Raw genomic sequence first — 27589 nt, 5'->3', positions numbered from 1 at the left:
ACATCAGTACCTCAGGATCTCAGAGGGGCAGCACACAAAAGGCTGGAGGACTCCAAAACAATCTAAATGGTTAAAGAGCAGCCTAATAATCTTTCAGTGTGATTAGAACATTGATGAGAGGCTTAAGTAAGAAACATCAAATCATTATTTTTTTTCTCATGCAAAACAGCCAACATTGATGACACAATGTCATGTCTGAGATGAACAGGCCTCCAGACAAGGACACTAAAAACAACCATTGCATGTCAGTGGCAGATTTGTTTTACAATTCAATTTGTGTTGATTGTATTTTTACAAAAGATCCTTTAATTTCTCTGGAGATTGCCATCTTGTGAGTTTCCTAAGAAACTTGCATTGATTTGTATTGGTTGTATAATTTCATAATCGTTCGCCTCATGTGCCATATGTCTGAAATATGCTCAGGTTGTCTCACATTATCTGGTGATTCACTAAAAGTTTTTGATTCAGGTCATATGGGGCCATATCTCCATTCATGTTTATCATAAGAATGATTTTTTTAATTAAAAAGACAATATGTGGTAGCTCTCAAGTTACGTTTTTTCTCAAATAATTTAATTAGAAATTCAGTTGTCATAGTTTCCTGAGCACCATCAATATACAACGAGAAGGCTGGAGATGTGGTTATCTCTTCAGCGATCATACATGACTAACCATCTCTGGTTCCCTGAGGACAGTGCAGTTGTATTTCCTCTTTGGATATTGGTAGTTGCACAATAGGGGTAAAAGAAAACCATTCAGCATGAGAGGGGAAGCAGTTTATGCATGGGTAATCAGCTTCTTGAATAATAAATTATTTATAGTGGTAAACAGGCCATGAGGTCAGGTCGCCAAGGAGCTTGAAAATAAAATACTTTTGATTTCATGTGAATCTGGGTGGGCATAACCTATAAGAGATCCAAAACGATACTGTAAAACAATTTCATTTTTGAGAGATTTTATAACGTGGTAACACTTTGCAATAAGGTTTCATTAGTTAGCTACTATAGATAACATAAATAAAGAACAAACAATTCTACTACAGCATTTATTAATCTTAGTTAGTGTTAATTTCAACATGTACTCGTACATTATTAAAATCAAAAGTTGTATTTGTTAACATTAGTTAATGCACTGTGAACTAACATGAACAAACAATGAACGACTGTATTTTTATTAATTAATATTAACAAAGATTAATAAATACCGTAACAAATGTATTGCTCATATTTAGTTAATACATTAACTAGTATTAAAGAATGAGACCTATAATGTTGAATCTCATAATATCAGTGGTTCTCAACAGGTGGTTGCAGGCCACTTGGGGGCATCAGTAAATGTAAAATGTAAAATAAATAATTCATTCATTTTAATAAAACAATTAAAAAACTTATTAGCTTAAATGAAGATCAATACAACATTGCTAAAAAAAAAAAAAAAAAACCCAACAACAACAGAAAAGCACGCTTGAGCTTTTAAATGTGATAACTTTATTATTACTGCAGCATCCAATCTTGGCAAACAAAACAAATGAATCTCCTTAACATCAATGTTGACAAATTCTGTTTTCCCGCTTCCAGTTTCTCACCTGGTTGCATCTCTTCCAATACTTTAATAAACTCTGTTTGGATTTTACCTTGTCTGTACTCTCCTGTTTCATGAGCATAGGCTTTAAAGAAAGTCGGGGCACTCATTTGGGAGAAAGTGCAATCTCTGTAGAAAATAGCAAATATTAATAGAAACTCTATATGAAACAGTCAATGTTCTGAGATGTGTGGTCTAGCCTGAAAAATGCCCCCTTTTTTCATGAGTTGAACCATTTATGAGACCATTTTCAGATTTCATTGGTGATTTCAAATGGCCTCTATTTGGGTTTTACATAATTTTCTTTTTAAAGAAACAGCATGTTTTATTGACATGGCAAATTGTGGCAAAAACAACAGTGCTCTAACAACAGTTATTAGCTGAATACTTTAATAAACAACAATGAACATGATTTATGTAATGAAGACCAAGTTCCAGTGAAATATCTTAATCCACTATGATGTGTTTAAGTCCATCATTATGTGTGTATTCTGAGTGGCAGTTTCTCTCTGCAGATGATGAGGTTGTGGCATGTGACAGCATCTGAAAAACATTTGAGTTTAGAGTTACAGTGTGTCTTTTCCAGTTGTTTATGTAAAAATAATTGTTTATGAAGGCTAAAATTAGCACAAAAAAAGGGACAGTATGTGAGCCTTTTACAATGTTGAAAGGAAAAGGTGAGATCAAGTCATGGGATAGCTTTAATATTCTTTGTAACTGCAGGGTATGTTTATGCATAAAGTAATTTAAAAAAAATCTAACAATATGGATCATAAATGTAAAATGTGTGGACAAGAGAAGATAAGTATCCTTACCTGAACAGAGCTGGTCACACATGCATGTTCTGTAAAACTAAAAAGAGTAAAAATACATGATTGGTAGGAAACCAGTTACAATTTGAAAGTTAAAATGTATAGACATTTTAAGAAAGAAATATTTCAGCATATAAAGGGTTCTTCAAGACCATACGGTTCTAAACAGAACTGCTACTATGTGTAAATAAGAACCATTTTAAAAAAAAAAGTGTAGAATAGTAATTTCTCACTAGAAATGACATCATAACTGGAAACCGTTGATAAAAAATGTACATTTACACAAACTGACGACCAGTCACAACTTTCAGATGCCATCTTTATTTTTCTACCTCAACTCACAGAATGGAAAGCACAGGATTGTGGGATATCAAAGGCAGAGAAGGATACATCTACGCTGCCTTCAAAAAATGATCAGTTGAAGGTATCTCAGGAGACAGGAAGTGAAACTAACATTGCATTCAGACGTGCCTTGATGCCTTCTGACCGTGGAATGCATCCTCCAAAGGCAGCATTTATCAGTTTTCGGACACAGAATCCATTATAATCAGTGATGCTCTCTACACTGGATGCGGCACGACACGACAAATTCCAGTCAGCAAAACTGATGCCTCATTATATTTATGACGTCCTCCAAGAACTCACGATATTTCTCATATAGGAAGGACAAATGTATTTGCAAAGTGTGTAATATACATTTGCTGATTTTGTTTTAACTGCTGGGGGACTAAATAGCTCAAAACTGCCTTCTCTTTCTGAGTTGAACAACACTACCCTCATCAAAATTTCAATGTATGGTTTAGTCATTTTATTTGGAAACATTATAACTGCTAACTGTTTGTATTATTTAATATGTAATTTAATTATTATAGGTTTGCATATAATGTTCAGTGTTTGTATTTCCCCTGAAGCCTGTTGCATGAAGCTAGTTGAACAAACTCTGAGTTTCAGGGTTGGTTTAGAGTTGACAAATCCATATAAATCCAACCTGGTTTAGATCTGGGGCCTGTACCATGAAGGTAGCTGAACAAACTCGGGGTTACAGGATTAGTTTTGAGTTGACAAAACCAAACCGATGCAATCAGGCTTTATTGGTACCATGATGCAGCTCATCAACTTTCTCTGTCAACTCAGGCTTTGATCCTTAAGCTATGATTACTCCACGCGCGCGTGCACATAAAAGAGTGACGTCGACACTGAACAACCAATCGCGGGTAAAGCTAGAGCAATATATTTTTCCGCGGAGGAGCAAGAGATAATCATTAATAATTACGATTAATTTAAATATGTATTTCAAGCTCGAAACAATACGGTCTCTGCTGCCAAAGCAAGAGAAGACTGTTGGAGAAAGATTGCTGATTGTTAATGTGTAAGTTAAACAAATACATTCTATATTTATGTAAAATTATGTATGTATATATGTATGTGTAGCCTATATGTGTAATATAGCCAATAGCCTATTTTTGTAATATATAAAAAATGTGCATGTATGTAGGCTACTAAGAAAGATTAACATTCATTGATTTTTAGATTTTTAGATGCAACCCCAACTCCAAATGTTCTTGGCAGCAGATAAAGACAAAATATAAAAATATAATTCAAAGTGGTTATTTCAAGGAGTTAATTCAAAGAGTATTTACCACAACCTTTTATTACTTTTGTGAACATTTTATCACACTTGTTTGCAGCAAACAGAAATAAAGAATTAAATTCAGAAAACCAGAATACACTGGCGGAGGAGTTGTCTCTGAGTAGGCAATAAGGGACGGCCGATTATGGATGGGATTACAGGTGCTGTACAATCTGACCCTGGTGCTGGCTCCTCTAAGCAAGTAACACTGGGTACGTGTGCAATACATTACTACTTTTTTTTTTTAAGTTTTAAATATGGCTGACTGTATGTTCTGCAGGGAAATACAGTGTCCCTGTTGAAGCTAGCACACATTCACACACACAGACACAGACACACAGACACAGTCTCCCACACAGAGGTCAGTATGCAGCAGACAGAACACCAAACATAACCTGCTTTACAACAGTTATGCTTTACAGTGGCCTACTTTTATTTATTAGGGTGAAGCAAATGATGAAGACACTCTGTCTGTGTGTTCTCAGACAGTTGCTGATGTGAATGCACTGGGCTTTTTATTATGGCAAACATTTGAATGTGTGGCATAAAAAAGGGACTGGCCCTTACACATCTCTTTTGTAGGATTTTTCACAACCTGACCCAGAAACTGTGGCCTCTACCTCAATGGGCTTCAGAAGAAATGTGTAAGGATTTAAAACCCTTGACATAAATTACAGTCAGTCCTGTGTTTGTAGGAAGTCAAGGAACTTTTTGTGATTTTGATGAGCCTCCAGAAAACTTGTAATGATCATGTTTGTGGTGGAATTATGTTTCAGGTGGAAACAGACTCAGTCAGGGCCCTGTACAAAAAGAGTCTCGAACTAGACTGCACACTAAAAGAGTCTCAAGCTAGACTGCACACTAAAGGAGACTTGAACTAGACTGCACACTAAAGGAGCTGACTGTGAGCTGAGGAGGCTCCAAACAAAATCAAACAGCTGGATAAAACTGATCTATATATATATATAGATAACTATTTATATATATATATATATATATATATATATATAACTTATTTAACCAAGTAACACTTTAGTATGAATATTTATTAATGCAACTTTCTCTTGCTCTCTTTCTCTCTCCCATCCCACAAAACCAATAAAACAGTTTGAGACATATCTGCAGTTTCAATGTGCTTTTATTAAGTGTAATATTGTATGGTGATTGCATCTACATCTGCACCAGCTGGGTGGTCAAGTGTGATCGGGTCAGTTTCATCGGGGAGAAGCTGGTTTTGTGTTGTTTCTCGCTCTTTCTACTGGTGGCTATATTGTGCAGAATGGCACATACAGCCACTATCTGTGATGCCCGCTCTGGTGACTCTGAAGCGCCGAACACAGTTGAAATGTGCCTTTAGGATGCCAAAGGTCATCGCTATCTTCACTCTGGTTTTACTGAGGGCCACACTGAAGCGGTGCTGTGGCCCTATCTGAGGGTCATGATAGGGGGTCATTGTGTAGGTTTTTCTATCTCAGTTCAAATTAACAGTGTTTTGTACTGTACCAAATTTAACTTGCTTTCCTCAAAGTGCTGACACAACACAGACTCAAGGAAAATTTGTAAGACAAGCACTGGAGCCAGGCCATTTGGCATCCAAACTTGATCATATGTTCATGACCACAAGTCATCTGCAGATGAAATGTTTAGTAGATCATTGTTATATCTGTTAAAGTTACTATTAATTTAAAGATTCATCTCACAGAAAATAATCATCTCACATATTCACATCATCTCTACCTGAACATTAAGGCTGTGATAGGACTTCCTATTAACATAATCTGCCTCATGTTCCCCTAGAGCAGTGGAGATTGGAGCAATAGACTGCATACATGTTGCAATGACTTGGGAATCCTATCATAAGATTATCAGAATAATAATAAAAAAGATTCAAAATAATTCTTAACATGTATTATATTGTGTAGTACATTTGTGAAATTTGCTTTTTGAGAAAAAAAAAAGTGTTCATGTGATGTCACCCTATCAATATATCTTACCGGCAATTTTATAAAAGCCCTCTTTTATGGACATGGTCGATAAATGTCCGGGGAACATTATTAATTAAACTTTTCATGTACTCCTGCAGAGCGAGGACCACCTTGCGAATGGTTCGACAAACATATGTTTTCCCCTATAGCTTCTGTGCGTCACCGTGCAAGAATGTACCACTTGCAAAAAAAAAAAAAAAAAAAATGCAACGCAATACAATTTGCGGTACAGTAAGTGCATGAATTCGACGTGTTAAATTCTTTATGTGCGGCTCAAGAAATTCGCAAAGATAAGACATTCCTTCCGCGGAAAATCTGTATCTTTCATACAAGTAACTATCAGTTAAGGCAAGGGGATTTTGTCTGGCTAAAAACTATTTCTCTACGAAGTGCTCGTCAAACAATTTGCGCTGAGATGTCCACCGGATTTGGAAGAAAAGGTGAAGTCATTGCAACAGACACTTGGAATAAGTTACGTCACCTATAATGTTTCTTTGCTCTCAGCTGATTGGTCAAACTTCGGTCTGAGATCTTGAATCCAGAACATAACCTGCCCCGGTGCAGGTTAGCCGTGCAGCGTAAGATACCATGGCAACGAACACCGATTAAAGCCGAGCTACTTTCATAGTACCTAAAACCCAGGGTTGGCGGAAACTAAGCTGAAACATAGCTGGCTAGCCACCTAATCCGGCTTCATGGTACAGGCCCCTGGTTCAACGGGCTCACAACGCTTGGTATAAAAACGTTTTCTGTCAACTCAGGTTTAATCCAGATTTTGCGATTATCTCTGAGGCGTGTGCATCTGAAAGTGTGACACGTGCGGCAAACAGCCAATCACACGGAACATGGAAAGCGTCAGTTTGATTCACTTCTTGATGAAAACACTATAGATTGAACATGTAGGCATGTGCATGATGTAATCGTTTTCACAGATTCACGTTTTTGTCGTTTACACGGAGACCGTTTTCAAAAGTTTTCGTTTTCAGGCACCCAAAACACCGTTGTCGTGTAAATGAATGGCCAAAACGCATAAAAACTCTTCCATTTTTAGTTGAAAATGGTGTTGTGTAAACAGCCCCTCAGAGATCATTATGAAAAAATATCATGAAATTAAATGCATTTGCAAGGCAGGGATAAACACTGCTGCTGCAGCAAAAGTTTGAGAAGGCAGCTTAAAGAAAATATCTGACTATAAGTGAAGCAAACAAATAGGCCTTATAATTTATAGTTTCACAAAGAGCTCAAAAGAATACACGTATGCTAAACTTAATCTGTTAAAAAGCTTATACACTCACCTAAAGGATTATTAGGAACACCTGTTCAGTTTCTCATTAATGCAATTATCTAATCAACCAATCACATGGCAGTTGCTTCAATGCATTTAGGGGTGTGGTCCTGGTCAAGACAATCTCCTGAACTCCAAACTGAATGTCAGAATGGGAAAGAAAGGTGATTTAAGCAATTTTGAGCGTGGCATGGTTGTTGGTGCCAGACGGGCCGGTCTGAGTATTTCACAATCTGCTCAGTTACTGGGATTTTCACGCACAACCATTTCTAGGGTTTACAAAGAATGGTGTGAAAAGGGAAAAACATCCAGTATGCGGCAGTCCTGTGGGCGAAAATGCCTTGTTGATGCTAGAGGTCAGAGGAGAATGGGCCGACTGATTCAAGCTGATAGAAGAGCAACTTTGAGTGAAATAACCACTCGTTACAACCGAGGTATGCAGCAAAGCATTTGTGAAGCCACAACACGCACAACCTTGAGGTGGATGGGCTACAACAGCAGAAGACCCCACCGGGTACCACTCATCTCCACTACAAATAGGAAAAAGAGGCTACAATTTGCACGAGCTCACCAAAATTGGACAGTTGAAGACTGGAAAAATGTTGCCTGGTCTGATGAGTCTCGATTTCTGTTGAGACATTCAGATGGTAGAGTCAGAATTTGGCGTAAACAGAATGAGAACATGGATCCATCATGCCTTGTTACCACTGTGCAGGCTGGTGGTGGTGGTATAATGGTGTGGGGGATGTTTTCTTGGCACACTTTAGGCCCCTTAGTGCCAAATGGGCATCGTTTAAATGCCACGGCCTACCTGAGCATTGTTTCTGACCATGTCCATCCCTTTATGACCACCATGTACCCATCCTCTGATGGCTACTTCCAGCAGGATAATGCACCATGTCACAAAGCTCGAATCATTTCAAATTGGTTTCTTGAACATGACAATGAGTTCACTGTACTAAAATGGCCCCCACAGTCACCAGATCTCAACCCAATAGAGCATCTTTGGGATGTGGTGGAATGGGAGCTTCGTGCCCTGGATGTGCATCCCACAAATCTCCATCAACTGCAAGATGCTATCCTATCAATATGGGCCAACATTTCTAAAGAATGCTTTCAGCACCTTGTTGAATCAATGCCACGTAGAATTAAGGCAGTTCTGAAGGCGAAAGGGGGTCAAACACAGTATTAGTATGGTGTTCCTAATAATCCTTTAGTTGAGTGTATTAAAGCTTGCTGTCACATAAAGTGAGTCTAAGGAGCGCACATTGAAGGAGAAATCAGAATCTCAGTCTTTACAATTTTTCTTGATTGCTTAAACACTATAACCAGGCTTTTGAACAAAAATTTCCAGCACACCCATTTCCCTAAACTATAAACACTATTTTTGACAAAACACCCCTGTTTTGACACATAAGTCAGATTTGTTGAACTGTCACTGCAAAACTCTACACACAAATCCATTCATTTCTCATTGCCTACACCATGTTGTCATTTAGAAAGCACTAGCATTCAATATTGTTCACTCAAGTCAGCACAGCTTCAGCTAAATTAGCATAGATGAAAGGGCCAGAGTCAGTTCATTGGGTTTTGAAACAATGGATCCAGAAAGACATAAAGGAAGAGGTTGAGGACACTTGAGTGGAGGAGGAGGAGGAGGAGGAGGAGGAGGAGGAGGAGGAGGAGGAGGAGGAGGAGGAGGAGGAGGATTTTGCAGTTTGGGTGTGTGGTTTTGTGAATTGTGTTAAGCATTTTGATAAAACCAGCCTAGTTTGCTAAACTGTGTGTTAGCAATTGGAAAAAAAAACTGTAAAAAGAAATGTATCAAATTGCCTCACATACAGATAGAGTTTTCTGAATGCTGAATGCTGAATCTGAATGTTTTCTGAATGTTACAGTTACAGTAATCAGTACTTCTATTTTTCTAGGACACAGAGACAATGAAATGGAAGAAGCCTGCCAAATATTTCAGTTGATGCGTGTCAGCGGGGAACAGGCATGTAAGTGGATTTTACCCCCGCTGCCTGGCTAGGGCCAATATAGCCTGTGATGCTGACAAGATTCTCTGGCCTGTCCCAGACCAAAGACGGGATGCTGGGGCAGAGTAACCAAAAGCAACATAACTTACCAGTTTTGGAAATGTTGTTCTGAATTTATTGCACTAGTGTAAGACTATGTTGTAGTGTTTGTGAGGGCTTGTGTGTGATGTCTGAGGGCAAAGTTTGGCTTTTCAGCAAGAGTGAATGGTTTTGAGTGTAGAGCTTCATTTTGACCGGAAAATAGGATGTTTGGGGAATTGGGTGAGACATTATGGATTTGTGTTTACTGAGAATACCAGGCATAGTTTCAAGAAATGTGTTTAAGCAATTGAGAAAAACTGTAATATTAATTGTAAATTAATATAATAATTGTATGACTATATTATATGAATTATACATAATTACAACTACTGTAATATAATGTAAATATAATAATTAGCATAATAATTAATTTAATGCATTTCAATAAATGTAATGTGTCTTTATATAGTAGCCTAATCGTGGTTAGAGACGCTGGTTTTATTTCACACTCTACATAATTCATTTAAATAAATGACATGATTAGTTCAAATAAAGATTGCCTTGTCACTGTCAGTGTTGCCTGTCATTCATAAATAATTTTAATAAATCCATTAAAGAATCATTAAGTTAGCTATATGCTTAAGCAACGAGGGGACTGTAGACTTTAAAGAAGAGACGCACACAGGTAACTCGCGCACGCATCTCTCTCTCTCTCTCTCTCTCTCTCTCTCTCTCTCTCTCTCTGTTCCTTCTCTTTCAGTTCTCTGTCTCTCTCTTTTAATAATGAATTTAAATAAATGTGATAATTCATTCAAATAAAAGCAATCCGATGGCTCTACTTTATTTAAAGCGGACGGAGTGCTAGAACTAACGAGCCGTAACTTAAGAAAATAACCGTCATTTTTACCAGTCTGTTAAAAAATTACACTGTAAACATCAGCTACAGCTTTAACTTGTTTTTAACTTGGCAATAACCTCCGCTTCGCGTCGGGTGGTTCTTCGCCTCTACGTCGTGCATTAAAATCCTTTACAGTTTTTCTCGATTGCTTAAACACATTTCTTGAAACTATGCCTCGTATTCTCAAAACTGTAAACACAAATCCATAACGTCTCACCCAGTTCCCCAAACATCCTATTTTCAGGTCAAAATTAAGCTCTAGACTCAAAACCATTCACTCTTGCTGAAAAACCAAACTTTGCCCTCAGACAGGACACACAAGCCCTCAAAATCACACACACTACAACATAGTCTAACACACTGGTGCAATAAATTCAAAACAACATTTCCAAAACTGGTAAGTTATGTTGCTTGTGGTTCCCCCCTCACAAACCTTTTCACATGATGAACACAAAAGACACAACCAATGGATACATTGGCACATTTTTATTCATTCATGTACTACACAGTACAACACACACACACAACAAAACAAAACAATTTTTTTCCCCGTTTTACGTTTTTTTTTTTTTTTTTCTCCTCTAAGAAAATTTGTATATTTACTTGCAGTAAGATGTGTGTAACCATCATATGACAGTAAAAGAGCACACACAAACCTTATTCTAATATGAAAGTGTATTGGAATGGTAAAGAGTGTTGGGACGTGGCAGGAGGTACTCCACTCAAGGATACAATATGATGAACACGTCTAAGAATGTTCCACATATGGTTGAAAGACCATCATTTGCCTAGAAAGATAACATTCTGGGAGTCAAGACTATAAAGGAGAAAGGATGCCCAGCCCTCCCTTCACTGTCACACTCTGCAGCCACTCTGTGTGACTGTACGACTGCTGGCATTTTCTTGCAAGAAAATACACCTCATCAAAGACTATTGGAAATGTGTGTCTTTTATTCAGTGATAGAATTTTGTTTGCCACCACACCTCCCTGAAGGTTCTCGAGACAACGGTAAAGCGACTCAAATTTGGCCTTACTCGTAGCCCAGCCTCCCTCATAGTCATACCATTGACAAAGACATGGGCAACTAGAGTGGCTTGAATTTCATCTGAGACTGCTTGTCTTCTTGGCCTTGCACTTCGTCCTCCTCCTTCTTATCCCTCCTCGATCTCTTCCTTCATGTCTTTCTGGATCCATTGTTCCAAAACTCAATAAACTGATTAGGGCCCTTTTTATCTATTGAAGGATCTGATTGATGTGTGTTAAATTTTGACTCTTAGTGTTTCCACTTGGGTAATTGTGTGCTAACTGAGCTGAAGTTGTGCTGACTTGAGTGAACAATGTTGAATGCTAGTGCTTTCTAAATGACAACATGGTCTAAGCAATGAGAAATGAAGGGATTTGTGTGTAGAGTTTTGCAGTGACAGTTCAACAGATCTGACTCATGTGTCAAAACAGGGGAATAGTGTTTATAGTTTAGTGAAATGGGTGTGCTTTTTGATAAATGGCATTATGGTTTTGAAATTTTAGTTCAAAAGCCTGGTTATAGTGTTTAAGCAATCGAGAAAAACTAATGCATGGCTAGCCGTGGATTATCCCTTACTTAAAAACACCACATAGACATACAAATAACATTAAAAACTTGATTTTTCACCAGGGGACTTTAAAGGGACTTTGCTAAAAGGGAAAATGCTTGAGCAGCATACTGTTGCTATGGCCATGGTTAGGGTTATCTGATCGCTGGGGTCTGTTTAGCGCACTTCGATAAACTTATAATGTACGTTTTGTGATTAATTAAATAAAGTAAGTCATTTAAATACATTTTTAAAGCATTTCAAAGCTATAATATGCATTACCTACTGTATTTATCTATCTATAAATTACAGAAACGTCTGTCTGTGTGTGTGTGTGTGTCTGTCTGTGTGTGTGTCTGTTAACCACATATCTCTCGAACCGTTAGTCCGATGGATTTCAAACTGGTGTCTCGCTACGGTCACGAGTAAGTGCAGTGCCAAGTTTGACGTTGTTTGGATGAGAAATGCTAAAGATATTGTTAAATATATCATTTTTAAAAGGTTGTGGTTTAAAAATAAACATTCTGACATTAGAGGGTTGTATCGGTCAAAGAAGCCCCAAGAAGGTTGTGGTTTAAAAATAAACATTCTGACATAAACACTCTGTCAGCTACACTGTTTACTTCTGAATATTATAGTTTGGTTCCTTCTGAATATTATAGTTTGGTTCCAGAACGTGATAAATCCATTTTGATTAATTTGAGTAAAAATGTGTTTTCTTTACCAAGAAAGTGGCAAGATGAAAACCACTATTTTCTGTTTAAAACTTTCACATAGCATCTTTAAGTTATAATATCATAAAAAATTCAAATCCAGATTTGGATTTTCAAAGATCTATTATAAAAACGGATTATTTTTCCCCAAAAATGCAATAAATTCATGACACTTTTTTTTCAAAATGCTATCATATTAAAACTGTTGAAATCAGCCATCACTAAGAAACATCTCCTGAACTTTTTTGACTGCGATCAGCTCACAAAAACTGATTTTGCACGGGCACTTTGCACTGCTCCCTGAATCGACACGCTTATTCATTTGTGGATGTTAACTGAATCTGTAAGTCAGCTATGCTGTTTACTTCTGAATAGGCTATTATATTTCATTCTCATTACACTCAAAAACTGATTTTGCACGGGCATTTTGCACTAGCACTTAGAAGGTTGTGGTATACATAAACACCATCATTTGTAGTAACCTAGCCTGCTCCCTGAATTCAATGCGTTCACAGTCTCTTTCACGGGCACCAAACCAACAATTACTAAAAACACACACAAAAACTGATTTTGCACGGGCATTTTGCACTAGTATGTTAAAATAAAACATACTTTTAACACTTTCCGCACCATTGACGGATGTACACATATTTTTCGGCTTTCCATGTTGAAACTTGAAACTTACCCACATTCAAGTGATGAAAAAAAGAATGCATAAAGCTAAAACTTATTTTTTTAAAGCAGAGGGTCTGTTCTTTTTTTGATATATTGTATGTGTAACTCCAAGCAGGATTTGAATGGTCTTCAGCGTGGGAGGCGGCCGCTCCAACAAGGAGGCTAAAGGCCACAGCCGCTAGCAACAGTTGCTAGCTCGCCCCTTGTGATCAGGGGAGTGGGGTTTACAACAACAAGAAAATATTCTGGGGGCCATGAAACTTTTATGAAAATGAAAAATGCTGGCAGGGAAATAATTAAAGGCTTAATTCACCCAAAAGTGAATTGAATAAATGAATAAATTACTCACCCTCATGTCGTTCCAAACCCGTAACACAAATCCATCTTCGGAACACAAATGAAGATCTTTTGATGAAATCTGAGAGCTTTCTGTATGGAAGTAAAATAATGCCAAATGTTCTTGAAACAAAAAAGCCTGTTGAATTGCACTACTTGTAAAAACATGCATTGCATTAACCATGCTTGCATTTTAATGCATTGTATTTTTAGGGCTTGCATTTTTATGGGCTGAAATTTAGCATGGTTGAATATTTAAGCTGTGAATATTTCAATTCAAAATATTTCAAACACATTTTCATTATTAAAAATCCAATAGTCCATATTCACCTCTCATATTTCACTTCCAAAATATTCAAACTGTTTAAAAATAATCGCTTTGCCAATTCACTTCCACAAATTCAGTGGATCAAATTCGACAGAAAATACTACGTTGACATCCAGGAACTGCAGGAAAAGCAGTAGATTACCGAGCATACTCTCCATCTGCTGTTAGTCAATCCAGCAGGTGGTGCAAAAGCGCGTGAATTTCAGCCCATAAAAATGCAAGCCCTAAAAATACAATGCATTAAAATGCAAGCATGGTTAATGCAATGCCTTTTTTTTCAAGTAGTGCAATTCAACAGGCTTTTTTGTTTCAAAAACATTTGGCATTATTTTACTTCCATATTTCTGTCCCTCCCTAGACAGTTACACAACTGACACTTTGACGCTTCAAAAAGTTCATAAAGAAATTGTAAAACTAATTACAGTTTTTCTCAATTGCTAAAACACAATTTCTGAAACCTTGCTCCTTTTTCTGAAAACATTAAACCTCATCTTCAAGCACTATTTACAAAACCTCTGACTCCTCTTGCAAAATGAAACTTTCGCCTCAAAACAGTTTTACCTGTGTTTAAAATCAAACACTGCTCTCAAATCATAAACAAAGTAATCAAAATGATATACAAGCAGTCAGTAAACAATACACCAAAAAATAGAAAACACATTGTTCAAAACATATAGTTCTCGAAAGATATGGACTGCTATTCTGTTTGTAGACTTACCCGTGACCAGTGGCGGACTGGCACCAAAAAGAGGCCCTGGCAATTTTAGCAGAGAGGCCACATTTGTCTTCTCAAGTCATCTGCAACCAACACAGAAACATAACATTACACAAACAACACACTCCAATAATAGCTTAACCAAGACATGAAAAATAAATGTTTTACCTTCATGTGGTTACAGTAGCAGGTTGCGCAATAATTTGCTTTTCTCTGCCACTCAGTCAATCACTGCTATGCTCTCATTACCCATCATTCACTTGTCATTATCTATCATCTCATCAGGTCAATGATCGCGAGAAATTCCACTGACTAAAAACATTCAAAATACCTTATAAATAGAGAGATTACATACATTTAGGCTATTTGTCCTTCACAGGAAAAATAGAAATAAAAAGTCATTATTATTATTTAGTTCATAGGGCTATTATTTTTCAGAGATAGGCCGTGGTGTTTGTTTGTTTGCCTTTTTCCTTGTTTTTTTGTGGCCGCCTGCAGCTCCGCTTAATTTATTATTATTTTATTCATATTTACATTTACATTTATGCATTTGGCAGACGCTTTTATCCAAAGCGACTTACATTGCATTCAACGTACACATTTTTACATTTTGTCAGTTCATAAGTCTGTTGATTTGCGACGGCCTATTGTTGCAGACACTCCGCTTTATTTATTTATTTAGCCTTTTTATATGGTTGTGATGAGCGCCGAGCGAGCCGCTGGCTGTGCTGCCGGTTGCGGGCGGACAATCCGCCAAAAGGCGGCCGCATCTCCGCTTTATTTATTTATTTAGCCTTTTTATATGGTTGTGCGCCACAAGTTGTGATGAGCGGCGAGCGAGCCGCTGGTGGTGCTGCCGCTTGCAGCCATTGCGCCAATAGGCGGCCGCTTCCTCGCTTTATTTAGCCTATTTATTTGTTTGTGATGCGGCCACAACAAGTGATGAGACCAGGCGGCCGCAGTGGCATTTGCCCACATTGCCCAATGGCCAGTCCGTCACTGCCCGTGACACCTTACTGTACCATCAAAAAGTTCATTTGTGACATACTGTATGACTGCACTTGATAAAAAAAAACAAAAAAAAACACAAAAAAAAACATATAGTTCTCAGGGAGAAGTACATTTTTAATCTCAAAACAAATTTCATATTTTTCCGTCATTGTCTTTTGATGAACGAAAACATGTTCTATCATAGTAGCTCAAAATTGATCAGAAATTACTACTCCGCTTTGCTCTTTGCAAATTTTTTTTGTTCTTCCTCCTCCTTGTACCCCTATTTTTACAGTACTGTACCCTGCATCTCACAAACTTGTCCTTTGTCTTACTGTAATTCTTGTTCTTTGTTGATATGAACCTGCAACCAGTCAAAATCTATTGAGCAGTCAGTACTGTTAACAAACGGAAAGCACAATGTTCAGGGCCATACAATTTGTTCAGTATACAGCCTACAATGCACTGTACTACAGTATACAATACTAAAAGGGACAAAAATCAAAGGAGTAAATGTGATCAGTGTGCTTCTTCTTGTCTTTGGGCATCATTTGAAACAGGTTAATTTTGAGTGGTTGTGTTCAATCAATGACATGTGTTCTCTATTTGTATTTGATTGTTGCCACTTTTGTTTACCAGTATGGATGGCATGTGCATTAGAGTGTAGAATGTGTTTTGAGAATGAGAATGTGTTTAGAGTTTTTCTGAAAAGTCTAAGTGAGATCTGCAAATTGTGTTTGCAAAGGTATTGACAACAGACTGCACAAGTAGCTAAACGAGTTCAGGCAACTGAGAACTTTGTTCAGCCAATTGGTTTTAGTGTTTTAGCAATTGAGAAAAACTGAATTGAGTGGTTTAGCACAGATTTTCTGAAGAAACACAATCGCGTTATAAGATTGAATTTAGGCTTTTATTCACATATAAACATTGATCAGAATTAACAGAAGATCAACCAAACCTGCTTGATGCGTGAGAACAAACCTCTTGCAAAGCTCAAATGTGCTGCGTAACACAAGAATGAACCTCACTAGTTCTTGCACATCAAATGAACATGCTTGAGCTTCTGTTTACCACAACTCATGTGTGAGTTGATGAAGGTTTATATGTGAATAAAATCAATCTGTTCATCTTTTAAAGCGATTGTGGCTCTTCGGAAAATTTGGACTAAACCGTTTAATTCATATGGATTAGTTTTATGCGTCAAAAAGTCAGTTGCGTAGCTGTCTGGAAGGACAGAAAGCTTAGATTTCATCAAAAAGATCTTCATTTGTGTACCGAAGATGACTCTTACGGATTTGGAACGACATGGGGGTGAGTAATAATAATAAAATAATGTAAATTTTTTTGGGGGTGAACTATCCCTTATTCTGATTTAGACGAATTCTTTATGAACTTTCTTTTTTTTTTGGTATACTATAGTTATATCATATAGCCTTTGAATGTTTGTCTCAACAAAACGCCTACAATGTATCAATTAAGTTTACTTCACCCCTTTAAATTACCTGTAAATGAATAGGTGTTGAAAGGGGTCTATTTGGTAATGGAACAGTAGCCTAGTGGAAGAGGGAAAAAAGGTTGGGGTGATGGACTAGAATCATAGATCCTGCGCTTTTCCCATGTTCATGTAGGAGGATGGGTGAGTAAGGGTGGGAAATTGCTACCTCAGTGACGTCCACGCAGACAAAATTTTATTGCGGCAGCAGAACAGCTCTTCTACGCCTAACGCGAGCTCAAACACAAGAGCTCTTGCCGGAGAAAACATGAACCTGTAAACGCCGTCAGTGTGATTTGGATGATCAGAAACATAATTTCTGATAATTAGCCTATTATATTTTTGTTTGTTATGAAAATGTGAAAAATACAAAAATTGAATGAGCACCTTCTACTCCAACCCCGTCGCTGACCGTTGGACACCAGTAAACTTTAAAGGATTTTTCAACCAAACCCTCTCTTCTGGAGAATCGATTAACCAAGAAAAAAAATAATAATTGCAGAAGAGTTTGTTTTCACGACGAACCGTCAAAGTAAGCTGAGTCTGAAGATGAACATCCAAAACGGCAGTGATTTAGACAGCCCTGAAGGAAACATAGGCTTAGAGGCACCTGAAAAAACCTTATTTGGAATCGGCACCGACAACTTCGTCACGCTTCTGATCTTTGGACTCATCTTTACTCTAGGAGTCCTGGGAAACTCTCTGGTTATCACTGTTCTGGCTCAACGCAAACCTGGACAGCAACGAAGCACCACCAACATATTCATCCTCAACCTCAGTGTGGCAGATCTGTCCTATCTGCTATTCTGCATCCCCTTTCAGTCAACAGTTTACATGCTGCCCACATGGATCCTGGGTGCCTTCATTTGCAAGTTCATCCACTACTTTTTCACAGTGTCTATGTTGGTGAGCATCTTCACCTTATCAGCCATGTCGGTGGACAGGTATATCGCCATAGTGCACTGCAGAAAATCCTCATCCATTCGAGTTGAGAGGCATGCGTTAATCGGGGTGCTGATTATATGGGCGCTCTCTTTCGCCATGGCCACTCCGGTTGCCTACTATCAGGGTATCGTGGAAAGTGATGACAACAGCACGTTTTGCTGGGAAGTGTGGCCAGATCACAGCATGAGGAAAATCTATGTCGTGTGCACTTTTGTCTTTGGATATGTGCTGCCGTTGATTCTGATATCTTTCTGTTATGCTAAGGTTAGTTGCTCGTCTTCTTTTGTTTCTTTTTTTGTGTGTGTGTGTGTGTGGCTTGATTATGAATGTTTGCATGTAATGTGCTTTGATTATATTCCTTATTAAAGGAAAATGAAATGTGTATTTGGTTTAGAATCTGTTAAAGTATATTAATGAAAAATAAGGTGTCCAAAATTATTAAAAAGCAGGAATCTTATTTAAAACAGATGTGACAAGTTAGAATAGTCATGTTTAATATATATAATGGTCTGAGTTTATTTTATGCATTTGTCACAACAACAAAATGGCATCCTGCATGTTGGTCTGCACTTTGATTTGGCTATCATAATGTTTTCAAATATTATTCATATTTAAAACAAAATTGCTTCGCTTCTTTCACTTCTTAATGATGTTAAACTAATTTTCTAACATTTAATGTTCTATTCTTTTACCAGCTAGATATTTTTTCTTTTTTTTTTTACTTCATGCCACACAAAATAAATATTAAGAAATTGTAAACATTATAGAAAATGTGCATTCAATTCACTTGTATCAATAATATTTTTTTGGTATTTTTAAATAACTCAAAAAGTGTGTCAAATCATTGACCCTTCATTCACATATTTTAATTTCAAATTATTATGTGCCAATGTGTCTTTAGGTCCTGAATCATTTGCATAAAAAGTTAAGAAATGTCTCCAAGAAGTCTGAGGCATCAAAAAAGAAGGTAAGAAATATTAAGAGTGCTTGCTTCAAATATTCAAATATAATATAATCTCATGGTTGTTAATTGTTGAATTATTAATTGTTTATTATTTTGTAAAAACCCAGCAGAAATGTCTCTCCACCTTTCTTGACAGACTGCTCAGACAGTCCTGGTGGTTGTGGTGGTCTTCTGCCTGTCCTGGTTGCCTCATCATGTGGTGCACCTGTGGGTCGAGTTTGGCTCCTTCCCCCTGAACCAGGCATCCTTCGTGCTCCGTGTGGCGGCTCATTGTCTGGCCTACAGCAACTCGTCTGTTAATCCTGTTATTTATGCGTTCCTCTCAGAGAACTTCAGGCAGGCGTATAAGCAGGTTTTCCGTTGTCAGGTGGCTTCTGTGTGCCCTACAAATGAGGCCAGAGAGATGAAGGCAGCACCATCCACCAACTGCACCACTGTGTAATTCCTGCTGCTGTTAAGTTTGTCATAATTTATGATAGCTTAAAAATGACTTGGGAGAAGGCAAGAAGATTGTTACATACTGATGTAGCATCTGGACCAATCAGACACACACAAATTATTCATTATATTTAATGAATAATCCAGCAAACTCACTCTCCCAAAAAGGTCTATGAAACCTCCCCCAAAACTAACATCCCAAATGAAGCTAACACACTGGCAGAACCCGCTGTCCTGTTACAGGACACATTAAGACTGATAAGACTTTTTACGACCCCAAAAGGAATTTGCAGAGAGTTGTGACTCTCACTTAATTCTAGCTGAGAATGAGAAATAAACCCTTTTAATCCTATATATTCTATATATAACCACTTGAGAAATGTATAAACATGTATCTTATTTTCCCATCTCATTATTTTCCTTTTTTATGGTTTGGCCTGTGTATTCATTCAACTCATTTGGATTAATGTTTCAGACTTGCATACTGTGGTTAACCAAAATCATATGTGTAGCATGTTTAGTCTCTATAAACTCCAATCTTCGTCCCCCATTCGTTAATTTTCATTACATTTTGCTAACTTTGTGATGCATTAGTATTATAAGAATCTTGAAGATTCTTTTATTAAACACCCAATCAAATTACATGTTCAAAGGCCTGCTTGAACAAAAGGTCGTAAAGAAATTCCCTCCAAAGGGAACAACTTCTTATTGGCTCAGAAACCTCTAGAGGGTGTGACATCTTCACACTTTAAAAATCACTGATCACAAGATCACGCCTCTTATTCTCTTACTCTCTTAGTTCTTTTTCTAAAATCCTGATGTGAAGATGATGCTGAACTAGAAGTTACCTTTCGTGGTCACTATGAGTTATATCGTGACGATGAATGGGGTTTCGCTTAGAAAGCCTCTCACCTTCGAGAAATAAAACAAGCCAATGGCAAAGAAATGCCATGGGCCTGCGGAATTTGCATAGCATAACTCCGCCCCACCTCGTGGGTATATAAGGAAGTACGCTGGCAACATGCAGATATGTTTTCGCTTCGGAGCCAAGTTTACCACTTCACTCCACAAGCCATCCTGAGATCTTCTTCATCTCTACACTCTTCGAGACGAGCTTCTCTCCAGGTGTTGGTGTGACGGCGAGTTCCAGCGAGTGCACATTCCCTGCTGATCTGTGCAGTGATCTGCCAGTGTTTGTGTGTTCTCTCCCTGGCCGCTTCAACACTCTGCGGAGTCTTTTTCCTCTCACAAAAGAACTTGCGCGTGGCACGTCTTTTTAAAGATGTCTCGCCCATGCACTTCTGATTGCAGTCAGACTGTTTCTGAGTTTGATGGGCACAATCGCTGCCTTACGCGTTTGGGCGTAGATCATGCTAAGGCAGTCTTTGTGGATGAATCATGTTCTCACTGTGGGAAAACTGTTCTCACTGTTCTCACTAAACGCCAGGCTAAGCGGTGCTCCTGAGACGGGCTGCTCAGAGATGGCAATCAGTTCTTTCCGGGAGATGGTAGCAGGGCCACTCCTTCCCCTGGTGGAGGGCTGGGGGAGAATCTTTTGTTCTCCACCCCCCGCTGCTCGCCCCTCATCAGGCAGCACCTTAATGTGGTTAAAGAAAGAACTGACACACCCATCTCTGAGCACACAGAGTTCTCGGATGACAGTGCGCGCCGCGCCGCTCACGGGCCTCGCCACTCGCTTCCCCTCTGTCGCCAGACCCCTGGCAGAGCAGGCCCCCGTGGAATGCTGGTCCTTCCCTGGTCTGGTCATTCTGCTTCGCTGCCCCACCGAGGGTACGTCTGTGGTTCACATGACCCCGCTGGTTCAGTTTTTGGGAGCCTGGCTAGAGCTTCCCAATCTGTCCCGCTGGGCCGCGAGAACCATCAGGCTCGGCTATGCGATTCAGTTTGTACGATCTCCTCCCCGCTTCCGGGGAGTCCGTTACACTATGGTGGGTGGCAATGCCACTGTCATGCGTGCGGAGGTCGCTACCTTACTGCCATTGCTTTGGCATACCAGCAGCAAAGTCGACCTTGCCCTCTTGGTGTGAAGGCTCACTCCACCCGGAGTGTGGCTTCCTCTTGGGCTCTAGCGCATGGTGCCTCGTTAACAGACATCTGCAGAGCTGCAGGCTGGGCGACACCCAAAAACGTTCGCGAGATTTTACAATCTCCAGTGTACTCTCATGTACTCGCTTCAACCAGCCGGTACTAGGATCTGCTCAGGTGTCTTCACTTGCTCACCATTCCACTCCATGGACTGGATACGTGCGATATTCTCCTCAGGTGAGCCTCCCTGAGAAGCCCTGAGTTCCTCCAGCACTGTTGACGTCAACGCCAGAATTATGCCTCCGGCAGCTTTCACATTGGCCAGGTTTCTCCATGTGCATGGTTCCCCCTCTGGGCAACCCCCACATGTGTATTTCCACTGTAAGCCTCTCTCGAGCATGTGTCTTTCCCTTGGCACCTTGCGTATTCTGTAAGTTCGGGCAGGCACTGATTGCATATTCGGGCAGGCACTGATTGCATATTTCCACTGAGATATGCTTCCTAGTGTACTTTGGTATTCCTGTGTTAACTAGGAGTCCTTCGTCCGTGCTAGTCTCACGACAGGGATCTCAGACTTACGCAGGGCACTGGAAGACAGCCGAGGTAGCGTGATTAGACTGGGAACCCCATTCATCATCACAACGTAACTCCCATTGACCACGAAATGGAACGTCCCGGTTACGTATGTAACCCTCATTCCCTTAGTAGGGAACGGAGACGTTACGTCTCCCTGCCACTTCCACTGTACCGCTGGAACACCTGAGCTCCTCAGCGAAGAAACATGTCTGCATGTTGCCAGTGTAGTTCCTTATATACCCACGAGGTGGGGAGGAGTTACGCTATGCAAATCCGCAGACCCATGGCATTTCTTTGCCATTGGCTTGTTTTATTTCTCGAAGGTGAGAGACGTCTCCGTTCCCTACTCAGGGAAAGAGGGTTACATACTTAACCGAGACGTTTTCTAAGGACCCCCAAGCTTGTGCCAGGCTGCGGCCTTGTCTTTCCATTCACCAAAGATCCTCTGACTCCCACTGGTTCTCTCTCATCAAGACAACATCAGCAAAGATAAACTGGAGCGTCAACGAATTGCATCAAGACAGTTTAATTCAAATGGGCGAGACATGCAAGTATCAAACTTAGTCTCATTATTTGATACATTAAGTATCCTTACCCCTTTTTAAGAAGGGCAAGTTAGAACTAAACTGATGGTTTGCTCAAGGCTGTTGATCTGCTGAATTTCAAACAATGCTATAAATTATTGCTTTCCTGTATCTGCTTCAGCTCTCTTTCCCTTGGTAAACTGTATACATGTAGCCTATGTGCATGTTAGAGTAGTGTAAATGTTTAGTCTAGTTAATAAAGTCTTGTTCATGTCACACGTAAAGTTGTCTGTCTCTCAGGCTCATATACTAGATTCCCTAATCACAGATTTTGACTACAGGCTCTGAATAGAACTGTACAGTAAGAAAGACATTTCCCATGCCCCGGAAATGTACATTTCTTAGAATTAATAAACAATTAACACTGAGTGTTCATGGTACCAAACAGGTTAATTGATTTTAATATTAATTTTACTACATTAAGTTAATTCTATTAACTGATCCAAATATTCATAATCAATTATAACAAGTTATTATTGATTATTATTTCTTAGAGCTAATTTGCTACACTGATTTAGATTGATAAGAATTTAACTTGGTTAGAAATTGGCCAATGTATTTGTTATATGCTTGGTGGTTTTGGAGGGTTGGAAGGGTTTTTGACAGGTTTTTTTGGGTGAGGATCTGGTTTTGACATGTTACTCACGACAATGCATTTCTTTGGAGAGCAATCGCGACCATACTTAGCACCTGCTTTGAAGCCATAGTGATGTATGGTCTGTAAATATGTGCAAAAAAAAGGTGAAGGTAAAGGAGGGTGAGGATCTGGTTTTCCATTTCCTTCAGGCAAAATAGTCTGAAATGTAATCAACTGTTACATTGAGCCATGTTATAATTTACTTTCAAATCTATTCAAATCTTCAAATGCTTGTTTAGTAGCATTTTACTAAACATATATACTGTAAAATACTATAAAATATTATAAAAGATATTATAAATAAACATGTAATGCATGAATAATGCCTTTTAATTAATCTCATAATGCATTGTATGCTCTCATGAATAATTGTAACCACAGTTATAACATATTATAATACTTATGTTACACCTTTCTAAAGTATAATGCATTAAAACACGACAAACAACCAATTTCAGATGTAACAAGGAATCTGCAAATATTATAATGCATTTTAATTTTGGTTACAATTATTTATGAAAAGATATAATGCATTATAACACACATTATGATACATCTATAAACCATTATACACAAAAACTTTAAGTAGGCTAATGTGTTTTATATAAACATTCTATATACATCATGTTATAAAATCCTTTAACAATTTGACTTATGACATGTAGCGTGGGATCAAATGCTTGTTATATTGCATGTAGCCTACATTTATATAATGTTGCTCATATATATATATATATATATATATATATATATACACTGTAAAAAATTTGCTGTAGTTATGTAGCTGTTTGCCAGTAACTTACTGTAGATTTAAATTGATGTTATTTACTGGCAACAGTTTGTTCAAAGTTAAATGAACATTAAACATTAACAAGTCTTTGCCTTTACAGAATAAAACTATAAAATAATCTATTGCAAAGCATTCTGGGAACCAGAAATCTTCATCAACCTTTTTCTGTTTTTTTTCCTTCAGATTTTGGTTCCCAGAATGCTTTGCATGAGGCTGTTATTTTAGTTTTATTCTGTAAAGATAAAGACTTGTTAATGTTTAATGTTCATTTAACTTTGAACAAACTGTTGCCAGTAAATAACATCAATTTAAATCTACAGTAAGTTACTGGCAAGCAGCTGCCAGTAATACTGTAATTTCTACAGATTTTTTTTTATAGTGTGTATATATATATATATATATATATATATATATATATATGCGCCAAATGCGACTAAAAATCAGTGTTGGTGAAACGGTGTCAATCACCAGTTGGCCAGTTTATTATTATTATAACATTTTTTATTAATTTTAACAATGCTGTGAGAGCATGAATGTGAACAAACGTGAACAATGCTTGGGATAAATATATATTTATGGCCCAGGCTATAACATTTCTGGAACCTGAAAATGCTGGTCTTGAAAATGTTTCAATGCTTGTTAAATTGCATATTTATTTTCTTTAGCACTCTCTCTCTCATATTTCTGAAATCTGAAAATACTAGTCTTGAAAATGTCTCATATTATATGTATGATTTTATATACAGTACATCACATACAATACAATACAATACAATGTTTATTTATAAAGCACAATTTAAAAACAACCGAAGTTGACCAAAGTGCTGCAAAAAAGAAAAAAAAAGTTCTAAGTTATATAGAATAAAACACAAGCTGTAAAATAGGTGTAACACACGAAAGTAACATCATAAACCAACAAGTCAAGATATATTAAATGCAAAAAAAATAAATTAGTCTTAAGAGTAGACATAAAAGTAGATAAAGTTGAGGCCGATGTGTATGCTAATGCCGATCTAGTGCAAGGGTTTCATCAATATGCTGATTGAGGACTGTTGGGACACTCCAGGCACAGGATGGTTCTGTCGGGAGAGACAGAGTCGTTTGCACCTCAATGACACGTCTTTACCATTTGCTTCATAGGACATATGCTTTACATACTGTTTATTTATTAGTGTGTTCTAATATGTAACAATGTTTGGTCTCATCTGAGGTCATCAATAGGTCAGATAAGCCACCAATTTTGATGTTCAACACTGCATGACCACGAGATAAAATCAAGTCCAAAGTATGTCCCTGAACATGAGTTGGTCCAGACACCCATTGCACAAAGTCAAAAGAGTCGAGTAGGGTGAGAAAGTCTTTTGAAAGAGGCTTGGAGTCACAGCACACATGACGAAGATGAAGGAGGTTCCAACACGAGTTTAATCTCTCGGCAATTCGTAGTATTTTACGAGGTGGCTAGTACGAGTTCATACGGCCTCACTCGTACGAATTCGTACGATTTTTGCTAAATCGTACATATTTTACGAGTTGCCCAACTCATATGAATTCGTACGAATGACCTACCCCTGACTCCGCCCCTAAACCTACCTACCCAGGGCCGTTTCTAGCCTTTTTGGCACCCTAGGCAAGATTCCTATTGAATCCCAACCAAAGTCCTTTTTTCTCTGGTCGAACGCATCAAAAGCTACTTTCAAGCACCTCACACCTTACGACCTATGCCACTGTAGATATTTAGTGGTGGGCGTCTTTTTGCCAAAAGTGATTGTATACCTTGTCAAAAAAAACCAAATATACGCTCCATTATCGGAAATGTAAAAAAATAAGGATTTTTCTTCCACTCGCTTGGGCGAGAAAAAAATCTCTTGGTGTGGTGGGGGCTCTCACTGGCGCCCCCCCAGCTGTTTGCGCCCTAGGCGACCGCCTAGTTTGCCTATGCCTAGAAACGGCCCTGTACCTACCCATCCATCACTGGGGTTTAGACAAATAATCGTAGGCTACTCGTACGTATTGGTTGTGAGATAGCGTTGAATATCCACAAGGTTAACAGAAGGTATAGCAACACACAGAAAATGTGAACGTGACCAGACGGAGAGGATACACACTTAAATAGGAATTCAAACAAGATGATTAATAGAACACAGCTGAACCAAACGAACTCATAATGACGGTGACCATGGTAATGACAGTATACTGTGCCATTGAGTACATGAGTAGTACTTAAAAATATATATATTTTTGAAGATCTCACATAAATATAACATTCATCGGATCACAAAGGAAAGCAGAACACCTGGGGATGTCTTCACATCACATGCTCCAGCCACATAAGATAACATCTTATGCTGCCCATAAGATGCAGCAAACCAACCACTTGAAGTTTAATTTAGGGACTTTATTATTTGGATTCATAAATATCCTTAACGCAGATGGAAACGCAGAAGCTTAGCCTAATTTATATGCACATTAAGTTCACATTGAATAAAAAAATCCATTTATAAGATTCACGGAAGACCAGGGTCACGAAAAGATGGCTTTTATCTTATCGTCTCAACAAGAGACCATGGCAAGATTACCCTTTGTTGCAATTGTACCTGAATTACTGATAATGGAATATAAGAAGGCCATGTGAGGCCGCATCATCACAATCCCTCAACTCTCAGAATGGATTTATATTTTGCTGTGAAATTGTGAAATATATCTGTATGTTTTGATCATGTGTATATACTGTATTTTGGGTGTGTGTGTGTGTGTTTGAGTAAAGTTCTTTTATGTGCTGTAAAGAAGAGTTTCTGTCTCAAAGTATCCTGCTTTTGGTCGTCATGGAGACAGTGCAGTTCATGAGTGAGCAACAGGAGTTGTAATTGTCCATCACTGGTTTGTGTGTGTGATAGGTCACAGTGATCCACAAAAACACTTGCTTCTCAAAGCTTCTATCCAATATGGGTGAACAGCAGTTTAAAAGGGTGCAGAAAGATCTCTAGTCTTGAGTCTTATTTTTTTATAAAACTAAATAAATATTACACAATAGAATTTTAAATATACAGTAGGCTATATATATATGGATTTTTTTCAAATCTAAAATTCATAAGTATACATAAATAAATAAAAGGGCCTACATGTCCTCAGGACAAAAATCACTACTGGGTCAGAGTATACTGTAAATTATGTGATAAGATTACAAAAGGATTTGCCAAAGAAGGGTATTTTTCTCTTTTTTGTGATCATATGCAATTTGTAACTTTTGTAGCATCCTCTGACTATGCCATTTTCAAAATCCAGAATTCAACATTTTAGCCTCAGAGTGTGTGTGTGTGTGTGTGTGTGTGTGCGTGCGTGTGTGGGTCTTCAACCTGAACTGATGGGGAATAACCTAAATTGAGGTCCCACCCATGAGGAAACAAGCTTATAAATCATACAGAATTATTTATTTATTTCTTTTATGTAAAAATGCAGAAAGTTTTCTGCGATTGGTAGGTTTAGGGTTAGTGTAAGGGTATATAATATACAGTTTGTACAGTATAAAAACCATTATGT

At 38.2% G+C, this 27589-nt stretch overlaps 1 protein-coding gene and 1 long non-coding RNA gene across 2 annotated transcripts in view; one reads left to right on the top strand and one right to left on the bottom strand.

Moving 5' to 3' along the window:
• LOC311094136 overlaps positions 1 to 14804 on the bottom strand; it is a 683555-nt gene extending 668751 nt beyond the window's left edge. Inside the window, exons 1-2 of the long non-coding RNA XR_014608572.1 lie at positions 14759 to 14804; positions 14601 to 14673 (exon numbers count right to left, since the gene is read on the bottom strand). This is a non-coding gene — a long non-coding RNA (uncharacterized lncRNA). The remainder of the gene's footprint in view (positions 1 to 14600; positions 14674 to 14758) is intronic.
• Positions 14805 to 17491: 2687 nt separating this feature from the next.
• Positions 17492 to 20831, top strand: galr1a (galanin receptor 1a). The gene is made up of 3 exons (XM_084132175.1): positions 17492 to 18281; positions 18919 to 18984; positions 19118 to 20831. Exons 1-3 carry the CDS (start codon positions 17622 to 17624, stop codon positions 19421 to 19423), a joined length of 1032 nt encoding a protein of 343 aa, XP_083988301.1. The 5' UTR covers positions 17492 to 17621; the 3' UTR covers positions 19424 to 20831.
• The last annotated feature ends 6758 nt before the right edge of the window (positions 20832 to 27589 follow it).

The sequence above is a fragment of the Abramis brama genome (genome assembly GCF_963993115.1).
Source record: "Abramis brama genome assembly, chromosome: 12".
NCBI classification, from domain to species: domain Eukaryota; kingdom Metazoa; phylum Chordata; class Actinopteri; order Cypriniformes; family Leuciscidae; genus Abramis; species Abramis brama.
Note: the sequence above shows the minus strand (reverse complement) of the source record. Positions and strands in the feature narration are given on the sequence as shown.